The sequence below is a fragment of the Leucopleurus acutus genome (assembly GCF_964270905.1).
Source record: "Leucopleurus acutus genome assembly, chromosome: 12".
Taxonomy (NCBI): Eukaryota; Metazoa; Chordata; class Mammalia; order Artiodactyla; family Delphinidae; genus Leucopleurus; species Leucopleurus acutus.
The window spans coordinates 47,841,090-47,857,442 of NC_139154.1; the positions used below are offsets into that span (position 1 = coordinate 47,841,090).

A 16,353-nucleotide genomic window follows, 5' to 3' on the forward strand; every position below is an offset into this window, starting at 1 on the left:
GTCCACCCCCACCGCTTCTCAGATGGACAGGTGGATCCCAATTCTTCCTGGGTGTGCCACCACCCATGGAAGAAGAGAACCCAAAGGCCTTTCGGACCCCTTCCAGCCGGGGACTCCGCCAGACGAAGCAGGATGGTCATTTATAATAACAGAGTTTTCACTGGACCAATTGCTTACCCCCTTTGACCCTCTGCTTCCCCAGCTGTCAATGCAGATAATGACTCAGCCAGCCGAGGGCTGCCGGGAGAGTTGAGTGCAGCGTCCCAGGGCTGAGCCCTGACCCTGGCCCAGCCACAGGACAGTGCTAGGGAGGTCCTTCCCCGGCCCCCGGGGAGGGGTGCTGTGCCCAGACTTGCCTGACTGCCCCAGAAGCCGCTCAGCATCCTAAGAAGTTGGGAGGGGACGCCAACAGCATGACCAAGGTGTCTTGGGCTGGGTGTCTCTGGGAGGGACTGCGCCCACCGTGTAGGCTTCGTGAGCCTCTCTGGGCCCCAGCATTGGGCACTGGAGGTGAGAATCTGAGCTCTGCAAAGCCCCCAAGGTTTGTGATTCTCCTGTTGGTTCTTATCCCTGAATTTGCTGAGAAAAGGCCTTCTAAGCCCCCAAGACCTCACTCCGTATACAACATATAGTAAATGCCTAATAACTACTTCTGTGGTGAATGGATAAGGACCGGGTGTGGGAAGCCCTATTCATCAGACTCCAAAAAATGTCTCTTCTCCGTGGGAATTGCCCTCTGATAATCAACAGGACAAAGAGTGACCTTTCCCAGGGGTCCGTGGGGAGGGAGGGGGCTCCCCCAGCAGCCTGGCTGGGCTGCAGGGCGGTGTGGGGATGGGAGGGGAGAGCAGGGAGCAAGGCTCTGAGGATACCAGCCAAGCGGAGCATCTGGAAGGTCAGACGTGGAGAGCTCTCCAGGAGAAAAGTTTGGGGACAGCTGCTGTCTGTGTGGAAGATTCTGAGACCCTCAAGATACTCAGCAACAATGAGGAGTGGGTGTTTTGGAAACATTTTTGAAACGTATTACTGAACATCAGGAATGCAGGTGTCAATCCTGGATAAAGATAGCAGGTTGAACCCTTGCATCTCTTTTCATTCCCTTCCGATACCCACTAAAATTATAGTAAAGCAGTCTTTAGAGGCGTGACCCACAAAGACAGAGAGGACACGGGGGAATAGCAGCCGTTCCTCAGTGATTCTTCCCCAGCTGAGCTCCAGGATCCTGACAGCCAGAACTTTCCTCCTGTTCTTGACTGTCCTCAAGAAATGGCCCCTTCAGTTCACCCTTCAGGGAAGCTCCCAGTCGACGAACCCTGCCCAGAGACTGGAGCTCTGAAACAGCTTTTTAGCAACCACCTTCCACTCTTAATTATGAGCAGACAGTTACCAAGTACCCAAGGAAGGCTTCTGACATGAGAGATGGTGACCCAAACAAGCTCGTGGAAAGAAGCACCTTGGATTACAGATCAGAGAAGACATTACGTCCAGTAAAAATGAGAGCGTACTATTAAAAGAAAGAGAAATAAACAGAGAATAAAAACGAGCCCTTGGAAACGAAAATCATGATGGCAGAAGTGAAAAACTAAATCGGACATGAAGATAAAGTTGAGGAAAGCTCCCAGGAGAGAGAGCAAAGGGAGGAAGATGAAATATACGCGAGAAGAGACGGGAATGAGTTTATTGCAAGCTATTCTAAGTAGCCTATATATAGGCCGGGCTCCGAAAGGCCCAGGAAAACTGGGATAGATGGAAACCAAGCTGGAGCTGAAACCTTAGGAGCCGTACCTGGAACGTCTCCTGACACCTCGGACGGGTTCCCAAACCTCTCAGTGCTTTACAGAGTTGATGCTGTGCACAGACCACCTGCCTGCAGGAACCCCAGAAAGGGAGGTGGGAAGAGGCCGGAGGTGCGCGGTGGCCCTGTTCAGTGTGGGAGCTTCCACCAGACCCCCTGTGAGACCTCAGTACCTTTCCCCCAGGTCTTGCGGCTGGCTGTCCTGGTCCCAGAAACTAGAAACTCAGGCGGGTCACACCATGCCACTCCTCATTCGTGTTTACAGAAAGCAAGATCATTATTTACAAGAACAGAAACACTGAGCTAATTCACTTCTAAATACACCAAACAGAGCAGCAGACAAAAAGAAAACAGAAACTTCTCGGTAAAAAGGGGCAGTGCGTCCTGGCCCAGCAGGGCCTTCCTGTGGTCAGGCTTTTCCGCTAGCCTCTGCTGCCCAGGCCGCTGTTGCCTTGCCCTCCGCTGACAGACAGACGCTTCCCAATATTAACCAACCTACTTTTTCCACGAGTGAATCCAAGTTAAGAAAACAGAACTTTCTTCCCAGATCAGTCAGGACCCTGAGCCAAGTAATACCAGTACCCAGAGCTCCCTGGGGCCCCGTTCTCAATGCTTTTCCAGAGATGTGTTCTGGGCAGGGTGAGTCACCCAGCTCCCGTCCTTGGGGCCGTAGAGGACACGGGGACACTTGGGGCCCCACCTCCCATCAACCCTCTCCTTGCTCCTTTTGGGAAGTCAGCTTTCTACTTCGACCAAGATAGGAAAAGCACAGAAGGAAACTTGAGTCCTGGATCTAAAACCCCAGATGCTAGTCTGAGGACCAGGCATGATCAGGGACAAAGTTCCTGACAACCAGTAACAGAGGGAGAAAAATAAGAACAAAAGGGGATGTGTGTGGAAAGAACTGTTATTGCTTCTGGGATTAGATCCTTCTTACGTTTTTGTTCTAAAATGAACATCTTTTAAAAATGAAATGATGATTGTGGAGACATGTTTTAAGTCCTTACTTGGCAAAATTGGAAAGTTGGCATTTCTAGCTAGTCCTTCCTCAAAATAATCATTTTTTGAGTGGGGGGGTGGTGGATTTTATCGGACTATGAAGTCCAAAGTCTGGGACACACTGTGGTAGATGACACAAAGGAGAGTAAGACCAAGCTCCAGGGTAGAATCAGAACCTCAGACCCGGAGGGTGAGGAGGGCACCAGTGCACACAGTCCAGTCTCCTCTGATACCTAGGTGTGTGCTAGAACACCCCAGCTGAATGCTTGGCCAGCCTCCCGCTTGGTGCCCGTCAGGGACAGGGAGCTCATTCCCTCTGCATGCAGCTCTGATGATTAAAAAGTGCTTCCTTCTACTGTGGAGAAACCTACGTCCTTGGACCCATGCCTATGTCTGGGAGCACCTAGAGCCAGGCCTTTCACTTGCAGGAAAACAGCTCCACGCTGCACCCCTCCCTCCTAGTCTTTTGCTGGGGTCTATTTGCTTCCCCCTCACCCTCAATCATTCCTTTTGTGAAGTGACTTGCTTGAGATCACTTGCCTAGCAAGTGAGTTCAAAGCCAGCTCTTCCAGTCTTGGCCCTATGCCCTGTCCCCTAGTTCTCTAGATGTGGCAAAGGCTCCGTGTCCTCAATTCATGAGATGGTACTGGTTGTTCAGAACCGGTTGGAAAAGCAACAAAGAAACAAAAAGGGGAAGAAAAAAAAAAGCAACAAGCAAAAAAGTCAGTGTGATCCCAATAAACACTTATATATCCACATTAAAAAAAAGTGTGGAAAGAAATAAGGCAAGATGATCATGACAGTCATACCCTGAGGTAGGCTACGTGATGATTTTTACCATATTTTTGCTTTTCTGTCTGTGTTTTCCAGTTTTTCTGCAATGATGTGGTTTTTATTTGTAGGATAGAATAAAATAATGACCGTTTAGAAGGATGAAATAAGAAATGTAAAATTACTCTCGTCCCAAGACCCCGTCTCAGTCCCCAGCCACTGTCCGGTGAACAAGCTCCTGGGGCTCTAGGGCTCCAGAGATGACCCAGATTGTGGCCTCGCCCTGGGGCGGTGGTCCGCCCACAGCCCCTCACACATCACAGCACTTTACAGTAGCCTGACATTTCTGCTGCATCGGCCCCCAGCCCTTGTCTGCCAGACGATGAGCCCGCGGCCAAGCAGACCCCAGACCACCCGGGGTTGTTGCCCAAGTGCCCATCTGCCCCTCCTCCATTCTTCTCCAGCCTTGGCGGCCCCATCCCAGACCCCAAGAAAAGGGAGAGGAAGGCGAGCAAAATGGAGGGTGCAGAGGACCACGGCTCATCCCTGCAAGGTCTGTTACACAGCGCAGGGTGCGTATGTTGTTTCACAGACCGGAGATTAAACTTAGAGGGGAGATGTGTCATCCGTGGAGTGTGATGGAGCTGGGCCCGGACCCAGCCCTCTGACCTAGTCCAGTGATTTCTCCTCTGGGGCTCAGATCAGAGCCCCCAAGCGTGACTAGGGTGTGCTGGGTCCATCCAGAGTGCTGGGGCCACTGGTCATGCAGCACCCTCCGTGCCAGCCCTCTAGGGCGGGTCTTTGCCAGCTGCTCCCCAAGGCGCCTGGCAGCCCCAGACACAGGTCAGCACCGAGCCAAGCCCTGATTGGAGGTGCAGGCCCAGCCGTGGGGTCAGAGTCCTGCCTGACTTCCAGGCTCGGCCGTGTCATGTGGCCCTGGGTGAGCTGTTTCCCTCTTGGGGATTCAGTTTTCCGATGGATAAAACCAGAGTGGCGAATACTGGAAAGTGACTAGACTGGTGGTTTCTAAGTTTCTTTCCAAGCTTAGCATTCAGATATTCTGGGACTGAACAGTGACACCACCGCCTGTCCAGGGAGGGGAGGGCAGAAGCTCCCCATTCAGCCTTGCCTCTCAGTCTAGGTCTGGGAGAAGTCCCCCACCTTGTGTTTGAGTGTTTGCAGGTGTGAGGGTGTGCAGGGCTGTGTGTGTGAGGAGGGGGTCCCTGGAGGACAGGCTCCCCATTTTGCATCTGGGATAGACACGTTCTCCAATGATGTCACCTTTTTGAGGATTCTGCTCCCAGATCCCCCCGAGATCCCACACCCCTTCTGGTTCCCTTGTCTTCTCAGTTCCAGCCTCTACTGCAAGTCCCGGGCTATGTGTTCCTTCTCCGTCTTTGCCCTAGAACAGGTCTGTCACTTCGGAGGGGCCGCCCCTCCCCCGCCCACCATCTCTCCCTCAGAACCCCTCCTGCCACCCCGCCCCCGGCCCTCTTTAAAGAGGCGCCCACAGCTCTCTGAGCCTGTCTTGCTCCAGACAGAAATGAAGATGGGCTCTCATTGCACGATGACACCTTCAAACCATTATTCTGCCAAGATCCAAATGAAAAATCAGGAAGCCTGACACTGCCATGATTTGTTAACCTGGCATTACCTCTCTATGCTTTGCACAAAGTTTAATTAAAATCTCAGGACTGATTGGGGAGCCCTTTTATCGTGCACCTCTGGGCTCTTCCAGGCACCCTGGGGGAAGGGCAAGGTCTTTTCACAACAGGGACAAAAGCTCAAGGACGGTCCCTAAAAGATTGGCAGCTCGTGCAAACACAGCCTGTTGGAGTGCACAGGGCCTCAGGGAGCACATGGAATCTGAGCCGGCCCACCACTCCACCCATTTCACAGGTGAGGACACTGAGACCAGTGCTTTCCGCGCCTCAGCAGATCCCAGTGAGGCCGCCCCCACCCCTTCCACCCCACCCCATGGACTCACCCTCAGAGCTGGCAGGGAGCTGACCTGGTCCATGGTCAAGGTGGCCTCCTTGTAGTACTTCCCGTGGGGACAGAGCTTCAGGAAGGAGTCGTGGATGCTAAGAAGAGAGGCGTGGTGGGCGGGGAGTGGGGACCAGCAGGCCCCCTCTCCCACGGGCTTTCTTTGGAGGAAGGGGACTTAGAATTAACTGACACAGAGAAAACAGTTATAGATCATTCCACCCTTCCAGAAACATCCCTGGTGCTCCAGTGTGCCCAGCGCACCGTGGTGGATGCAAAGATACGCCAGGCTCGAGGAAAGGTATGTGAATGTGCGCTCTGCAGCCTGAACACAATCTGCAAGTGCACCGGAAGGGACTTCTGTCCTCTCTCGCTCCAGCCCCTCATTTACGATGGAGAAACCAGCGGGGCCTTGGGGATGTCAGCATGCCACCCCAGGCCATCTGGCCAGCCCCACCCTCAACTCAGCTCAGAGAAAAGAGGTCGCTCCGTGGGTGTGGCCGAGTCAGGATTAGAACCCAGCTGCCTGCAGCCAGCAGATCACACGGCCACCCGAGGCCAGCGCGCTGATCCCAGACTGCGGGACTGAACCATTGTCCCCATCGATCCAATAATCAATGTCTGTCTGCGGGCCTCCTCACCGCTCCAAGGGATTTTGTTTACAAGGCAAAGGCAGGTAGAGGGGGAAATGGCTGTGTGATCACAAAGAGGAAGCAGGCAGGAGAGAACTCTGCTCCTGGCCAGGAGGGGAAGCCCTCATCCTGTGCCCCCCCCAGTCCACATTCTGGAGAATGAACTCTGTCAGCCTTGTATGGGGCCCCAACTGTCGCCAGAGACTTTACACTGACAAGTTGGGGAGAGAGCCAAGAAGTGGGGTGTGAAATGGGGGAGGAGAGACAGTCTCCAGGAGAGTATGGGTGGGAGGAGGGACACCGAAGGACAGCAAGGAGGAGAGGAAAGCCATCGCCCCTGGAGGGTCCAGTGACCTACAAGGGGAAGGGGCGCTGGCAGTGGTCTGCCCCAGTCCAAAGGAGCATTCGATCACTGTCATTGTTAGAATTGCTGTTGTGGGGTGATAAAAAGCAGACTGACTTTCAGTACATTATATTAATTTTTAAGACTTCTCTGAGGCCAGGCACCTGTATGGCCGTTGCCCAGGGTGGGCTACTCCCGCCGTCCCCCACCCTGGTCCTCCACTGGGAGTGACTGCTGCACGCTGCCAGCTCGCATGGACGTTTTTTGTGGAACCTGCAGAACAATCTTGAAAGGTAGGGACCATTATCTCACTTTTACAAATGAGGAGACTGAGGCTCAAGGAGGTAAACTAACTGGCCTTGTCTAAGGTCACACAGGGGTAAGCGTGAAGCCAGAGCTGCAGACGCCAAAGCTCCTTCCCCAGGAACCCAGAGAGGGAGGTCTCAGAAGGACTGCAGGGGGAAAAGAAGGAACCTCCACTGCCGTTACCTCCCCGCTTCTTGTGTCCCAAGCTCTGTATGCTGAGTGCATTCAAGCATATTAGCTCATTGCATCTTCCCAGCAACCCTGCGTGAGAGGTATGGGGTGATCATTTCCGTAGATGTGTAAACCGGGGCTCAGAGAGGTGAAGGGGTCTGCCCAGGTCATGCAGCTTGGAAGAGGTAGAGTGGGGTCTACCTAAGCCAGGCTCTTTGGGCTGTACTGCCCACCTCTAAAGGATCCACCTCCCACCCAGGCCCAACCCCCCACCCTGAAGAGCCTTCTGGGTTAGGGGTGCTGTGAGAGGGCCCTGCCCAGACTTCGTGCCTTCCCAGGCTGCCAAGTGGGTGGGCTGCCTGCGGATGAATCGTGGCTGCGCCTCGGCTGCCACAAAACGTTCTGCTCCTCCAAATATGGATCAGCTAGCTCTAAATGGAGCTCTGAATTAATCACTAATAGACTCAAAAGTCAAAGCCATTTGAAAAACTCACACATCCCGCCTGCCAGAAAACAAGCAACCCAAGCTGCACCTCCGACCACACCTGGCCAGACAAGGGGAGGGGCTGTCCGCGGGCTCTGCGGGACTGGGACCTGCCATGTCCACTCTGGGCCTCCGTTTGCCCTCTGTCCAATGAGTCTCAGTCACCCCCCTCCATCCTCCAGTGCAGGCACTCTGGACCCCTCTCTGGCATCCTGTCCAAATCCTTGCCTCTGAGGCCCTCCAATTTAGCCTTTTTTTACTGGGTCCCACATTACAATCATGTGAGGAGCTTGTGAAAGTATCCGTACTCAGCTCTAGAGATTCTCATTCAAGGCTAGTATGGGACCCAGGCCGCTATAGGTTCTACATGCTTCTGTATTTGTATTATACAGGCAGCACTGAGAACCCGGCTCCCGTGAAAGCCTCCCATTCCACACCTTCCACCCCAGCCTGGGCTCCCCGACCTGGCTTCACTCCCATCCCATGGGGTCAATTGTTCTTTGCCCCATGGAACGGCCTGTAGGTATTTTATAAGTGGCCCTATCTTTAGCTTGAAAAATGTGGCTTTTAGTCCTGTGATCTGCTACTTCCAAGCTGTGTGACTTTGGGAGAATCACTTCATTTCTCTGAGCCAGTTTCCTCATTTGCAAAAAGGCGATAATACCATGAAAATAACAGCTACCACAGTCTCAGCGCCGACCCCTGTGCCAGGCACTGCTCTAACTCCTGACACAGATTTGATCATCTTATTGTCCTAATAACAATCATGTGAGGTTGATACATACGATACTTTTTGTGAGTGTGGAAACTGAGGCTCCCTGAGGGTAAGAAACTCGCTCAAGATCACACGGCAAGTAAATGGCAAAGCTGAGCCTCGAGCTGCAGCCTTTGGCTTCCAGGAAGCAAGAGTGTAACCACTCTGCCTGCTGACCTGCTGGTGCTCCAGGAGGACCAGGGGCTAATGGCCAGGACAGGGCCTGGAGACTGAAAATGTGGGGGACCTCAAGGTTGCTAAGAGGACAGAGGGGCCTTATGGCCAGGTCAGCCTGAGCAGCAGCTAGGGGCAAGGCTTCCGGCTCCCATGTCAGATCCACCCCGAGCCCTAGATCGTGTCAGGAGCCATCCCTGAGTGATACAGCATAATCCCAGTTGCTCAAACTGAGTTGGGCTGACCCAGGCCCAGACACAGAGGTCTAAAGGAAGCCACACGTGCCCTTTTTGTGTCAGGTCCCAGACCCGGGGCCAGAGCCACAGCTGAAGATGAGGGCCCTGGAGGGCCAGTGCACGGAGCCCAAAGAGACATCTGGAAGGCAGGAGTTTCTAGGGCAGCAAATTTAACCAGAAGTCATAGAAGGCTGACCTGAAAGCTGAGGAGGAAAGGGACCCTGCTCTTTTCAGAGAGCAACGGGATGTGAAAGAAGATTCCCACAGGCTAGAAATTTAGGGTGGACAGACCCCTTCTTGGAGAGCTGAGCCAAGGCAGCCCTGGACGGGGAAGAAGCCGTCACATGTGGTCTGCCCCTCCCATTGTGTGTCATCTGCAGATCCAGTGACCAGGCCTTTATGCCCCATGCAAGCCACAGGTGGGAAAGCATTTAGACAAGGGCAGAGGCACTCTCCTGCAAAGATTGCCTCTGTTTATCAGTCTCTTGGTTACTTTTTTTCAACTGGCTAACTCCATCCAAGTGTAGTCAACCAAGCCACATTCCTTTGTCACGTTTGTAGGAAAATCACAGCACGTTGTCAGAGGTGACGTCGGAAAATTGTTCAGAAGTGATCGGAGCTTAGTCAGGCTCAACTTGGCCGTGGCAGCCCCTGACGGCTGCTTTCTCCCCTGAGCATCACGTACCATCTGCTCCCTGAGCCACGGCAAGTGCTGCTGGGCACCCATATCGAAGCTGCCCCTTCACGTTACAGACAGAGCGTCCACACTAACGCTGATGTAGTCGGTGCCCAGGTCCCCTCCGAGGAGCTGACCTAAGATCGGCGCGTGCGCGCGCGCGCACGTGTGTCCCATTCCTAAGGTATTCTCTGTGTGTGTGTGCATATGCATGTATGTATAACACTTTATTTTACAAAAACTGTAGCATCCTATATATGCCAGTCTAGTTTACCAAAGTAAGACAGATAAATAGATTAAAAAAGCCAATAACGCTATAAGGCTCACAATTAATATCACTAATACCCAGTGTCCTATACCACCTTTTTACCCCTGCTCTCCAGAGGCGGCATTTAAAAGAAAAATTTGCTATTTCTCTTGGTTTTTCCTTAATATTTGCATAGTATTTCTAAAGACAGTGCTGATACTGCCATTTATTGGTATGTTTTTCATTATAGACTTTATTTTATGCCCTCTTACTATTAAAAAAAAGAGAGAGGATTTATTTCTCTCTGTATATTACTTCTCCTTCCCCTAACTTCCCAATATAAGATGATTTGCCTGAATCAAAATTCAGTGTTTATGTTATTATTATATACATATTATTTTTACATTTGTATATATTATTACATATTATGTATGTATTATTCAAACATTGCTCACAGCTGAGTTCCCTAGTGCAACGTGATTACATTTTTCTTTCTTGCAAGACTCTTTGTTTTTCCCAGAGTTAATAATCACTTTGTCTTCCTTTTGCTTAGGTTTCAGTGTTTCTATCATTATTTCATCCCAAAACTTTCTGCAGAACTGTAAAGTTCCTCTTAATATGGTGATATACATTACACCGCCTATAGGTTCATTTTGTTTTCTTGGGGGCATCACTCTTGGAACTCCTAACTCTTTAATTCTAATCTGGACTCATTGCTTTTCAGGCCTGCTGCATGCACCAGTATCATGGGCTTCTCTTCACTGTCATCTTTGTAATTCCGCTGTTTGACACCCTCTGTTTCCTGGTTCCCTTGTCTTCCTTTTTTTTTTTTAGTTTACTTACTAGTTTTAATGGAGAACTTAGTTTACTTATTAATTTTAATGGAGGCCCCAGAAGCTCCCTGAGGCCAGGCGCATGAGGCACATGTGAGGAGCCCTAGCGACCCAAAGACCATGTGAGAGTCTTTGAACTTTCTGGATGGAGAGGGGAGCAGGCATACTCATGCTCAAGTGCTGAGCAAATAAATTGGTACAGCACAATCCCGTCATCCCTGTCAACATTTTAAACATAGCCACCCTTTGCCCAGCATTTCTATAGCTAGAAATCTCTCTTATGGATTTAATCTGACCTGTTGGATAAGCTCTTCATACATAAATATTTGTTTACTATAGCATTCTTGGTAGAACTAAAACCCATAAACAACTTAAGTGTACATTATGGGGGGGTAGTAAAATAAATGATATATCTTTTATAGGAAAGAATGCTCCTTAGCCATTAAAAAGAATGAGGCAGGTCTCTATGTGCTGTATGTAAAACTAGCCAACATAAAAACTTAAAAAGAAAGGTCGAGGACAGTATGATGCTTCACTAGAAATGGGTAAGTGCTACAGTAGGAATGGGATAAAATTTTTGAAGGATATTTATGTAGATCTATGAAAATTTTTTCTGGAAGCCTCGATGTGAAAGTAACTGTGAACAGTGGCTATCTTCAGGGAGAAGGCCTGGGAAGGGGAGGGAGACATTTACTTTTTTTTTTTTTTTTTTTTTTTGCGGTACACGGGCCTCTCACTGTTGTGGCCTCTCCCGTTGCGGAGCACAGGCTCCGGACGCGCAGACTCAGCGGCCATGACTCACGGGCCCAGCCGCTCTGCGGCATGTGGGATCCTTCCGGACCGGGGCACGAACCCCTGTCCCCTGCATCGGCAGGTGGACTCTCAACCACTGCGCCACCAGGGAAGCCCCTGTCCATTCCTTTTTGAAACTGATGCAGGTTTGCCATTTCTACCTGTGATATGTTTCCTTTCTAAATATATCTGTTTGATGAAAAGAAATAGGAGCCCATCTAGAGAAAAATATTAAGTAAATAATTAGGTGGTAAAGGAATATGCCAGAAATCACAGAGGTGTTTCTCTCTCATCTCACACACAGGTAACCAAGGTTTGCAAACTCTGCTACCCTCCTCACTCCTTTAGCTTTTATCCCTTCACAACTCCCACTCCCCAATCCCTGCCCACTCCACCCCTACACACAGGCTCTCATCCTAGAGAGGGTTTTCATCCGTTCCTACAAATAACAATAGTAACAATAAGAATATCACCTTACCCTTGCATTGCTTTGTAATTCCGAAATGCTTTTCTGTGTGCCATCTCATCTGCTCAAGAAATAAAAGCCTATGCTCCTTAAAAAAAAAAAAAAAGAAAAAGAAAGAAAAATTACCCATACAATTCCGCCTTCAATGCACTAACCAGCAAGTGTTCCTACCCCCCTCCAGCCTGTCAAATCTCTCAAACTCCTCTTTGGCAGGGGTTCTGAAAGGGGTGTAATTGAACAGAGAGCAGGCCCAGGCATGCCCCGACAGTTCTGCACACTTCCCCTCCAGGGTCCGTTCCTGCAGGAATCCTCTGCGTGGGACAAAATGCATTCTTTGCAAGGTTTCTCTCACCTGCCAACGAACTCCACCAACTGTTAAAATTGTAACCCCTGCTCTGACCTTGATTTAGATGTCTCTTCAGATTCAAAAATGACTGAGAAGGAACTTGTATCCAGAATACACAGAGAATGCTAAGAATTCAACAATAGAGACAAATAGCCCAACTAAAAAAATGGGCAAAGGATTTGAATAAACGCTTCTCCAAAGAAGATATATATGAACGAGCACGTGAAAAGCACCATCATTAGCCATGACGGAGATGCAAATCAAAACCACACTGAGATATTGTTGCACACCCACTAGGATGGTGAGGACGTAGAGAAATTGGAGCCCTCCTACACTGCTAGCGGGAACGTTAAATGGTGCAGACACTTTAGAAGAGCGTTTGGCAGTTCCTCAAAATATTAAGCAAAATTACCATATGTTAAAAGCAAGACAACAGGCCCAAAATGGAGTCACTCATGCTAAGCCCCACATCACCAAACTGAAACTTCATTACAGTTTCAGCTCTCCCAGAAATGGAATCTTAAACCTGTCACTAGTGAAGTCTGATAGACCCCGCCATCCGTTAAAGGAAGTGACCTTGCGACTCCAATCTACTTTTTGCCACTATACCTTCCTTGTTCCCCCTTCCTTCTGCCAACAAAAATCTTTCCTTTCGTACAGCTCATCCGAGCTCCTTTCTGTCTGCTAGATTGGATGCCACCTGATTCATGAATCCTTGAATAAAGCCAATAAGAACTTTAAAGTTTACTCAGATGAATTTTGGGTGGTTTTTTTTTAACACATATGACTCAACAATTCCACTCCTGGGTATATATCCAAAAGAAATGAAAACATTTGTCCACGTCAAAAACTTGTACATGAATGTTCATAGCAGCATTATTCATAACAGCCAAAAAGTGGAGACAGCCCAAGCGCCCATCAACCGATGAACATATAGATAAAATGTGACATATCCTTACAATGGATCATTATTCGACAATAAAAATAACTGAAGTATTGATACATGGTACGATATGGATGAAGCTTGAAAATGTTACACTAAATGAAGGAAGCTATTCGCAAAAGGCCGCAGATTGTATGATTTTGTTTATATGAAATGTCCAGAATAGACAAATCCACAGAGACAGAAAGTTAGATTAGTGGTTGCCAGGAGCTAGGGGGAGGGTAGTATGGGTGGGAGGGGTTACTGCTAATGAATATGGGATTTCTTTTTGGGGTAATGAAAATACTCTAAAATTAGATGGTGGTGATAATTGTACAACTGTGTAAATATACTGAAAAATACCGAGTTGTACACTTCGAGTGAATTGTATAGTAGGTCAACTATATCTTAATAATGTTTTTACTACAAACAATTTCAAGGAGTGTTTATGTCCTAACTTAGTGCCTGGCACATAGTAGGTCCACCATAAATATTATTAAAGGAATGTGTAAATGAGATATTGGGTTTTGAAATCGTTTCTGATCTATTTCCTCAGCCTGTGGGTCTTGTAGCCCAGGGGGGCTCCACTCACTATAGTTATTCAGTGCTGGAGGCAAGGGGACATCTTGCTCAAGCAAGTCACTGCCCAGCTCTGAATATCAGCTAGACTTTTTTTTTTTTTTTTTTTTGCGGTACGTGGGCCTTTCACTGCTGTGGCCTCTCCCGCTGCGGAGCACAGGCTTCTGACGCGCAGGCTCAGCGGCCATGGCTCACGGGACCAGCCGCTCCACGGCATGTGGGATCTTCCTGGACCGGGGCACGAACCCGTGTCCCCTGCATCGGCAGGCGGACTCAACCACTGTGCCACCAGGGAAGCCCTAGGCTTGTTTTTTGAATTCCCTGCAACTGAGTAGACTGGAAAGCCATCCTCTGTCTGGAGAAAGGATTTTCTAAATTCCTTTGTTGTGGCAAGAGGCAGGTCTGGGGGTTGCAGATCCTGGTCTCTGTAGGGGCATCCTGGCAGGCAGGAAGAAAAATGGTGGAAGTCCTGCCCTTCTCGTCTTGGGGGCAGAGGGGATGAGGAAGGTAGTGAGGACGCCGGGGTGCTGAAAATCTTGGCACTCGAATCACCCTACTACGAGGTCACTGGGGGGGTGGGGGAGGGGTCAGGGGGTCTGCACACCTCTAGAGGTCTGCCTGATGGTCTCAGCCATTTCCAGCACAGTGCAGAGAGAAGGTGCCCCAGTGGCAGGGGAGGCGTGACTGTGGTGGGGCTCCTGGCCTCCCTGGCCATGCAGGGGACGCTGGGGCACAGGGAGAACATCAGAGGGGCTGAGAGCTCAAGCAAAGACCTGGCCAGGATGCCGAGCCCAGTAAGGCACTTTTCCAGAGGCAAATGGGACACCATGGACCCCTCACAGTGCAGGTCAGCACATTACCCTGAAGTCCAGGTGTGACTGTCATGCCTCATTGGACCCAGGCAAAGAGGCACAGAACAAGCACGGATCCAAGGAGGCCTCCCCATGGCCGGGTGAGCCTGCTTCATGCACCCAGATACCAACTTAGGGGAAAGAAGGGGCGACAATAACCTGAAACGCTGAATATTTACACAGAGACACTGGTTCATCCAAAGAGATTGTTTAAACCAGTTCTTTAGTTTCCCATTTATATTGTCTGGGGGAGAGTAGGATTGTTATAGCAATGGGGGTGGGGAGCAGGGAGTTTGAAACAGAGTAACTCTTCAAATAGATAGGATATTTATATGGGAAATAGTCATTCAACTTGGAAGACACTGAAATATTATTAACGGTAAGTCTAGGGAGTGGAAGCCTGAGAGGAAAATCCGGGCAGTTTTAGATAATAAACTCTCTTTTCCTTGCACACACCAAGGAAAGGCTCCATGGCCAGGCCAGGAGGAGAACACTGAATTGAGAGCAGCTGGAGGGGGCCTGGGAAGCCAGGGGGAGCTCAGGCCTGGAAGGGCTGGTCCACGGGCCCTGGTGACCTTCACCAGCCAGATGAGCTAGGCTGGAGCCTGGACACTGACAGTGGGAAAAGGAGGGGAAGGGTAGGGAATTCCAGCTGGTCACACCCCACACTGCCCAGTGCCTTCAAGCGAGACGGCCTCTCACCCCGCCACACGTCAACTCTCCGGTCATGCTCATCTCAAGGGCAGTTCTCCTGCCTCTGTGTCTGGCTTCTGGGATGAGGGTGGGGCGTGGGCCTATGCTTGGAGAAGACAGAGCCTCCTTACAGATGAGTAGGGCTCCCCAGGTGAGGTAGGAAGCAGGTGGGTACACCTGGGCACAGTGCAAGTCTGACACTAAGTATCTGTTGTTAGTGCAGCCCTCACCGGTGAAAGACACAGTCCTCCACAGGACTGCCCTCACTTCAGACACCAGCTGCAAGTTCTGGGGTTCCCAGGCCACCTGCACTTCTGCTAAGTGGCCACTATTCCCTCAGGTCTGATAATTCGCTAGAACAGTTCACAGAACTTAGGAAAGTGCACCACTGATGACTACAGTTTTATTATAAAGGGCACAAATCGGGACCAGCCAAGAGACACATAGTGTGAAGTCTCAGAGAGTCTCGGATGTGAAGCTTCTGTGTCCTCAGGATGCAGCACCCTCCTGGACCACTGCCATGTAACATGAACCAGGAAGTGCTCACCCAAGCCTGAGGTCAGAGTTTTTATTGGGGTTTCATCATGCAGGCATGGTTGACTGAATCATCAGTCATGTGATTGAGCTTAATCTCCAGCCCTCCACTCCTCCGCAGCGGTCGGGCTGACATCAACTGGCTCAAAACCCAACCCTCTAATTGCACGTTTGGTCTTTCTGGCACAGCCAGCCCCCATGCTGGGTCATCTCATTAGCATGAGCTCAGACATGGTCTGAATAGCCCACCAGGAAGAGTGAAGACACACATTCCTTTCACTTGGGAAATCCTGAGGCTATAATGGTTACCTCCCATGGGCCAGGGACAGAAGCTATCTGAATTCTTTATTACACAACACTAGGAAATCTGGAGTGGGGTTAGGGTACAGTCAGAGAAATGGAGAACTAGATCCAATCTTTTGAAGAGAAAGAGACCCCTTCCTCCCCAAAGGAAGAGTGAAATTTATTTGGGAGTTAAACAGATTTACCCAGAGGAAGAATTGTGGACAGAGAATATCTTGAAATTTAAATCTTCGTGTTCTTTTCTACCTTCTCATAAGAGACATTTTTTTTTTTTTTTTTAGTCTCCCATTCACATTGCCTGGGGAAAAAGTAAAATTGTTATAGTATAGGAAAAGAGCTAGAACCAGCCAATGTTCCTTGTTTTATGAACAAATCAGACTTCTGAAAATCCAAAAGGAAGGCTGAGGGAAGCAAGAGACCAGAGTTTATAAAAGAAGGACAGAGAAGAAGTATTATGCCA

The 16,353-nt window shown here is 49.8% G+C and overlaps 2 protein-coding genes across 2 annotated transcripts in view; one reads left to right on the plus strand and one right to left on the minus strand.

The window, feature by feature from the left end:
* Positions 1-5,756, minus strand: part of CIB4 (calcium and integrin binding family member 4) — a gene marked incomplete at its 3' end in the record, with an annotated part of 37,556 nt that extends 31,800 nt beyond the window's left edge. The window contains 1 exon segment of the mRNA XM_082852200.1: positions 5,553-5,756. Coding sequence (XP_082708326.1) covers positions 5,553-5,585 — 33 coding nt within the window. The 5' untranslated portion in view covers positions 5,586-5,756.
* SLC35F6 (solute carrier family 35 member F6) overlaps positions 1-16,353 on the plus strand; it is a 209,258-nt gene that overhangs the window by 77,374 nt on the left and 115,531 nt on the right. The window lies entirely within an intron of this gene.